Below are 8,201 nucleotides of genomic sequence, written 5' to 3'. Positions count from 1 at the left end.
AATTACTTTTATTTCAGAGATAAATTTTATGTTGAATAAGATTTTTTGCAAATAATATTAATCCTAAGCCATTAGGCATAAGTTATTACGGCAGCTGATTCTACGATACCGGAGCGAGACAGATTCATACCCGACGGAAGACTATCACTCCAGCACCATTGTCCAAATATTTATGAGGAATTTTAATGCTGTTATAACAACAACTGCGACATATTGATAGCATTCGAAGAACTATATTTTCCCCGGTTTTCAATTGAAATATAGATCCTTAATTTTCTAATAATGCCATTTTTGACATATCTTTTCGAGTGCTGCCAAAGTAGTTTTATTTATGCCAGTTGCTTCATCTATTCGGGGCTAGCTAACGTATTGTGAGAAATCCTCAATATTCACGAAACGACAAGCAACAATATCGAACGAATGAGATAAAAACAAAAACTAGAATGCCAGATCTCAAGACAGAAGTTGCCAAAAAACGAGGTCCTACACCTAGAAACTACAATAGTTGTTGAGCACATGTATATATGCAGAGGGGCTTGGGCGTGTGCACGTGTAAACTTTAAATAAAGTGAATGAAACTAAATAAATCTACCAAGTTATGTTGCCAATAGTTTGTGGGTTTTATTTAGCAATTCAGTAATCGAACTCAGAAAATTTATAGCGGCACGTTTTATTTGAGAAAAATGTAATAGTATAGCGAATCGAAGATCATAAATACAATTAAAATATGTCTTTAAACGATTCTGTTAAATTACTCAAAAATCATAACTTCATTGAAAAACAACCCTAGCGCAATAATGAACGTGATTTCGAACAAACGGATTAAGAATGAAATACTGTTATGTGAAAAGATAATTTACAATTGTAACTGAAGCTTTTATAAAGAAAGATTAACGAAGGATTCAATTTTGTCATGACCGTCGATGTTTTTGATTTTTCACTCACCTCGAAGTAATTCTACCTCAAATTCTTTGTTACTACAATTTTGCAACTTTTCGACATAGCCTTTCATTTTTAAATTGGTCTCAAATATGACGTTAGCTCTTTCTCTAAATTTTCTAGAACAGAATTTATGCAAGGTTTGTTTGGCTGGTTTCCAATTAAGTATTCAACAATATATGCTGCACTACGCATTCGAATCAAATTGTCACCCACGTGCTAAGTTTTTTGTTTCCTGTTCGTTTTTGAACATAAAATCGCAACGACTTTACATGTTCCAGAAGTCTTGGAAACCATTATTCCCCATTTTCAAACTGAGTTTCTTATAATAAAATTCAAATAAATCTCTTACAATAACTCCTTTAAGTTCGATAACTAGACTGTCAAACAAAAGTCACTAATTAATTGCAGCACACTTGCTTTACTTTACTTCCAAGACTTTGTTTTAAATGCACACGTTCACCTTAAGAGTGAACCACTCTATTACTTTTCGTTTATTCGCTTACCACTTCAATTTCCAACTGAATACCCCATGCGCATGCACCTCTGGTGATGTACATGTTGTATTTTATTGTGCAATATATTGATCCCAATATCATGCATACGTTCGCATCGATGGGTTCGCCAAACTGACAACTTTCAAACCGCCAAAGTGACGAAACTGGGTGAGCAGCTTTAAAATTCTTTTAATATAATCTATCCCCACCCACCATCTAATAAATTTGTTTGAATATATGATATCGCTAGCTTAGAGTGCAAAGGAGCCAACTGCAATTTTTGAAATTTTACAGGAGACACAAAAGACTATCTTAAGAAATTAATATAGAATTTTGTAATTTTCCTTCAATGCAATTTTATTTCCTTGGTTGTTGTCTAAATGTACAGTAAGTACAAAAAAAAAACAAAAAAGGGATCTTTGCTTTAGAAGAGCTTTTGTCATTTAGCACCTTTTCTGCTGTTATTTTTGTTTTTTACATAATAATGCATAAATAAAATATTATGGAAATTTTTTTATTTAACTTAAATAATAGGATTTAATATTTATTTAAAAGGTATCTACATGTTTTGAAAAAAGTGTGATCCAAATATTCCACTTCATATGGTTCTGGGTTCTTTCGAGCACATTTACAAACATCAATATATTCTGCAGGTACATCTATAGTTCTATGCTTTAAAACACGCTCGATAAGTGTGTCACATTTGTTTTGGTATGAGCATCGGTCGCTGTAAAATATATTTTTTGTTGGGACCTCGGTTTCATTGAGAAAAGGAAGAATTTTATGTTCAACAAAATATACCCAAATGCTCGCGAACTCAAATTTCACATTGATCTTTTTTTTGGCGAAAATAATGCATAATTTTTTATTGCAAATGCGGGGACTCTGCTGTTTCCGTGGCGCCGCAATCTGACGACGGATTCTTATAGAACTCGACAAAAGAAAACGAAATGAAGAAGTAAAATTTGTTGATATTTCGCTTAGTTTTCGAGATATTGAATAAAAAAGGTCTCAAAATGCCCTTTGGAACTTCACTATAATTCTCGTGCTAACCGCCGCCAATTGGACACACCAAGTGAAGCCAAGTCCTTCTCCACCTGATCTTTCCAACGCAGAGGAGGCCTTCCTCTTCCTCTGCTACCACCAGCTGGTACCGCATCGAATACTTTCAAAGCCGGAGCGTTTGTATCCATTCGGACGACATGACCCAGTCAACGTAGCCGCTGGATCTTTATTCGCTGCGCTATGTCTATGTCGTCGTAAAGCTCATACAGCTCATCGTTCCATCATCTGCGATATTCGCCGTCGCCAAGGTGCAAAGGTCCAAAAATCTTATTCCCGTTCGGGAGTGAGCTAATGTGAGAAGGCGAAGCATTCCAGGATAGCTGGTTGTGCGCTGAGTGCCGAATGAAAACATAATAGCTATTTATAGTTTACAAATAAGAATATGTTTCTTTTCCGACTAAAATAAATATTAGGAACGGCAATAAAGTAATTTTTACGCAGCACGAACGTACAACCAGCACACTTTATCAACAATCATATATGTTTAAAGAGCATAGCGCGCGCTTTGTGACAACTACATATGCACATAGCATTTTTGCCAACTATGTAGATGGCACTTTTGTGGCACCTTTGCACTCAAAGCTAGCGATATATCAAATTTCAGTTTTGAGCTTGCCGTTTTTTTGTCATATGGCCACCTTGCTGTCGTAATATGTAATTTTCAAAGTGGCATCAATCTAATCGGATATTTGATAGTAATCGATAATTGACGATAGATGTTTAGTCGATTTTTTACTGTCTTCCTTATATCGGATGATATTTTTAATATTGCACCATATACAAATGGACAATGAATGCTTAAAAAATTTCGGCGTAAAAATGGAGGACAATGATGAAATTAATTCTCTCGACTTAGAGTTTGGATGTGATGGGGCTTTCGATTCTTTCGACATCTTTAAGGAAGAGGATGATTTGAACATGATTAAAGATATGCTTCCCGGTAAGCTACAGAAATAAACTGTTTGGTTTGTTATTAAATGTGAAATGAGCGGTTAGAAGGAGGTACCAGTTTATAGAAATAACACTGCCCATATGGGAATCCTTATTTATTGGGCAATATATAAACATATATTTTTTTTTTTGATTTTGAAGCACCTAAAGTTCTTTGTAGAATTTCGCTTATTTTTACCAATCAAATTGCGTAGTATGTATAAGTATGTTATAATGGATCGGCAACGGTCTAAGTGAGTTGTTTTTAAATACTGACTGCCACTTCTACCTACATACGTACAAGTCAGTAAAAATACGAATTGTACTCAAAACATCTACAACTCTGCACAAATTCCGCAGAAATAACAAGGTTTTCCTGATGTATTGCTTGTACTTGAAAAAATGAGAGCGTCTGCCTTATAGGCCCGTCACAATGGCTCCGTAGCGGTAACAAATTGACATCAAAGTAGATTATGTGTATTTGAATCGAAGCCACCAGATACGTTACGGCGAAAATGACAAATGCTTGAAGAACAATTTTAAAATGACAATTGCTTAAAGAACAATTTTAAAATGACAACTGCTTAAAGAAAATTAAATTAAATGAATACATGTCTAGAAAGTGAAGACACTCCGCACGACACTAGCCACCTTTTCACATGCTCCATCAAACCCACTCATTTAACACCTCTCTCCCTCTTGACCCAACCCGTCGAAACAGTAAGTTTCGTGGGCCTGCCGTTAGATGACAGAGGGTGGTATTGTTGTAGCAGCAATAATAGATGAAATATCGCATACATTCACCACAAGGCTCTTAGCTAGTTTCAAATGACAATTCATCAACCTTGCGCCCCAGGAAATTACCCACAGGAAAAAATGGAGCTATTTGGGACAAATAGAGCGTGTCCATTTCCTTTTGTAAAAAGTTAAATTTTCATTACTTTTTTTTAATACCACAATCGAATGCGTACAATCAGTGATACGGTCTAGGGCGGGCCACTGGTGGTACGCGGCGGCGTGAACGTGTTACGTATGCTCTGAACTCTTACGATTTACTGAACCTCTTCCATCACATAATGCTCGTTTACTTCATTTAAATTTTAAACCTCTAGAAAGTAAAATATATGTTCTCTTCTTAACTTTTATATTTGATATTATAAAGGGGGATTTTGACTGTGCTCCCTTCTCGAAAAAATAGACTTTAATGTTCCAAGCAGAGAACTTCGAAACGCGGAAATCGCTCGTGCTATTAAAGAATTCTACCAGATCTCATCTCTTATCGAGCTTGCTTTTTCTTTGTGTAATGATGTTTTTTGATGTATATGTTCTTGTTTAATTTCTGTTAGTACTCTGTAAGAACTTGTTGCTCATAGACTTTAACATTGCCTTCGGATTAAAAATCGAAACAAAAACATATTTTTTGGTAGAAAGTCTATTTTTTGGAATTAAAAGAGAACGCATTGTATGGAAATTTTTTTTTATACATGGCGAACTCACACACGGGTTTCAATAACATTCCTTCAAAAGTTTTTGTCTTCGTAGTTTTTATCTCGTAAAAAGGTCAAAATATCAACGAGCTCGTTCTGTGGAGGTTCTTTATTTGATCCCTATTACAGTACTCTGCGCTCTTGCCATTTCTACCACATAATATGCCACTTAAAGTTTCATCCAAATTTTTCTTTAGTACAACGAACTTGCTCTTGGTTCATAACTTAACATAATTCGTACAAAAGAATTATCTTGAAGTTCATAAAATTTTGTCATCCCGTGAAAGGAAAACTTCATCTACTTCTGTAATTTCACGGATCTCATTTTTTCAAAGAACGGGTCACTTTTTCCTTTAAAAGAAACTGCATTCTTTTATGCGACCAATTTTTATCACTGAAAAGGACGAAAAATATATTTAAATAAGATGTTTAATAATTTTAACATAAAATTATATTTTTACATACTTTTCGATCATAATGCTTTTGTTTAAACTTAATAAAAACTAGTGATGCAATGCAACATGCAATTTGGAACTCGCTCAAACTTTAATAATTGAATCACATACTCGCAAGCGGAAGAACAATTGTTAACTAATAATGGCAAAATAAAAATTTTAATTGGATTAAGGGATGTCGACGAATTTTTTTTGTAGGAAATACTTAATTAGCGACGACTATTTTATGAAGTCCGTACCAACACTTTCAAAGAAGCATTATTATTTTTACTAAAGGATAACAAACCTTTTATAATTGAATCTATCATTTCATATACTGGTTCATATCATGAAGATCAAAATTCTTATACTTATATTTTAGAAATTCAGAACTTTTTCGAGAATATCGACGAAATGGATTTATCCACTGATGCTGTTTCAAATACTTTGATAAATGATTGTGCCTTAGACCCCAAAAAAATAGAAACATCTTCAATTACACCGCCTAAGAAATCAGCAGTTTTTGCATTACCTTCAGATCCCATTACAAGCAACGCATTTCCAAATATTAATGAGAGGAAACGGATGAACAACTTGCATGCGTCAGATCCGTTGATGGCTGTTCAATTCAATCCCGTTATGGATTTACCAGGCTCGATTTCTGATATTGCACATAGTTTGCAATCGATGAACCACATGACTTTGGACCAGCAATGGAGAAACGAGAATAGTAAAAACTCATCGAGTGACAAGCTTGGTGTGTTAGACGAGTCTGATGTGGTTTTGAATACATTAAAGAAAAATGAAATCGTTTCTACTGATGCAGAATTGCTTAAATTTAATACGCTGAAATCGCTACAAAAAAATACTCCAGCCGGCGGACCATTGGCTGTAGAACATACGGATGTCACGTTTGAAAAAAACGGAAATAAAGTCGGAGGGGTAAGTATAATTGACAATCAAACACAATTTTTTTTACACTGGATCACCTAGGCAAAAAAAGTCGTAAGGGGGATGGCTGGTAACACCATTATAAAAAGGAAGGCAACCCTCCGGTCACGGATAAGTCTCAGATAATTTGTTTTTGAAGATGAAAATGTAATCCTTTAAGCTATTACAAATGCACCAGATAAATGCATAGATAAATCTTAATACACTTAGCAACTATTCACTTTGTTCTCGTATAATAGTAGTTTGTTCTCATTAAACAAACAATGTAAGCATAGGTTTTTCTAAATCAGGCCTCAAGTTTACTAAGGCTTCGAATTTCTCGTTAATATCTAGCGAAAACTGAATCCCTCTGAATTTCGATGTACAATTTTTTTTTTGTTATTAAAAATTGAATTATTTAAGATCGTGTAGATTGCACTAGCCCAACTCCTCAAAGTTGACATTATAAATGCTAGAAACTCTTATGCACACTACGTTACAAAATTTCCTTTATAATACTCAAAAGCAAATAATAATCTTTTTGTTTCAAACTTTAAAAACTTCAATCATGATCATGATCAAAAAATGTATGAAAATGGTACACTCATGTTTAATAAGGTAGAAACTTAACAATATGAACTCTACAATATTTCCTCCTTATATCAAATAAATTAAACGTAATCCCAACCAACCAGGTATCCGGAAGCGATAATCGTAAATAAACCTTTTTCGGAATATTTTTCTCGAACTTTCATCGTTCAGTTTGTGGCAGGCAAAGCATCGTTCTCGAAGGTTTGAGAAAGTATCTCGACCGGATAATTTTCGATATTCTTTACGGATCATTTATATATGGTTTTTTTCAGATCTTACGCATTATCGCCAGCGAATGTTTTTTTCTGAGTCCCATTTCCATTATGGTCCCTCCAGCAGGGCTGTATGATTTTTAATATATGTAGTATATCCAGTATTTTTAAATTAAAATTAGTAACGAAGGAGTTGTAGTTTTTTAACCTAGGTAGGTAGGTAGGGTGGGTGTCGCAATGGCACACCTAGACCTGTCGTAGATCGCTTGTGATACCACTGGAACTTATCCTTAAACTATGGGTTCCTTTTTAAACCATCCGGTAGCTTTAACAAACGATCAAAGCTTCGTTAGTTTTAGATGCGCTATATCCGTTAAGTTGGCACACTCAGGCTCATGGCCTATTGTGATGCCGCGCGGGGAACTTGCTCCTATATCTCCTAAAACCAATGTGCACTTTTCAATAATTTTGTAAGATCCTTAATTCTGACAAAGCCGAGATCTTCCAATTCATTAAAGGATTGTCTACCTAAAATGGCGAGTCTACGTCTGGAAAGAGCAGAACAGTGACACAGAAGGTGCGGGATCGTCTCTTCCTCTTCCTCGTCTAGACAACTTCTGCAGAAGTCAAGTGTTTGCACAGCAATTCTCTGGGCGTGCCTACCGATTAGGGAGTGCCCCGTAATAACTGAGATCAGTGTGTTAAGACTGTGCTTATCTCTTCTTAGTAGAAGTTCCGTGCGTTTAGCCTTGAGAGTCGGCCACAGCTGTTTGGTGATTTTGCAAGTGGCTTCATTACGCCATCTTTTATTCGCTACTACAATTTCTTCGAGGATAAGTAGTTTACATGTTTGCAAGGGTATACCTTTATCATTGTCTATGTACTCATCAGCCAATTTGGTACCGATTTTCGCTAGTTCATCGGCTCTGCAGTTCCCCTCAATGTCACAATGGTCAGGAACAGATGTTATCATTAGGTGAAATGACTCAGCCATCTCGTTAAGATAAGAGATGCGGGGCATTTCATGGCTACCTTGGAGGTTATCGACTGTTTTGTGAGGGATTTTATCGCCGCTTGGCTATCAGTGAAAATGTAGATATCATCTCCAGGTATCGC

The 8,201-nt window shown here is 35.4% G+C and overlaps 1 protein-coding gene across 1 annotated transcript in view; it reads left to right on the top strand.

Moving 5' to 3' along the window:
* Positions 1 to 3,230: 3,230 nt before the first annotated feature.
* The window catches only part of LOC129243121 (sterol regulatory element-binding protein 2), a 29,061-nt gene continuing 24,090 nt past the window's right edge, over positions 3,231 to 8,201 (top strand). The window contains exons 1-2 of the mRNA XM_054880267.1: positions 3,231 to 3,441; positions 5,735 to 6,294. Coding sequence (XP_054736242.1) covers positions 3,255 to 3,441; positions 5,735 to 6,294 — 747 coding nt within the window. The 5' untranslated portion in view covers positions 3,231 to 3,254. The remainder of the gene's footprint in view (positions 3,442 to 5,734; positions 6,295 to 8,201) is intronic.

Source organism: Anastrepha obliqua, chromosome 3, assembly GCF_027943255.1.
Source record: "Anastrepha obliqua isolate idAnaObli1 chromosome 3, idAnaObli1_1.0, whole genome shotgun sequence".
In the NCBI taxonomy this organism is placed as follows: domain Eukaryota; kingdom Metazoa; phylum Arthropoda; class Insecta; order Diptera; family Tephritidae; genus Anastrepha; species Anastrepha obliqua.
Note: the sequence above shows the minus strand (reverse complement) of the source record. Positions and strands in the feature narration are given on the sequence as shown.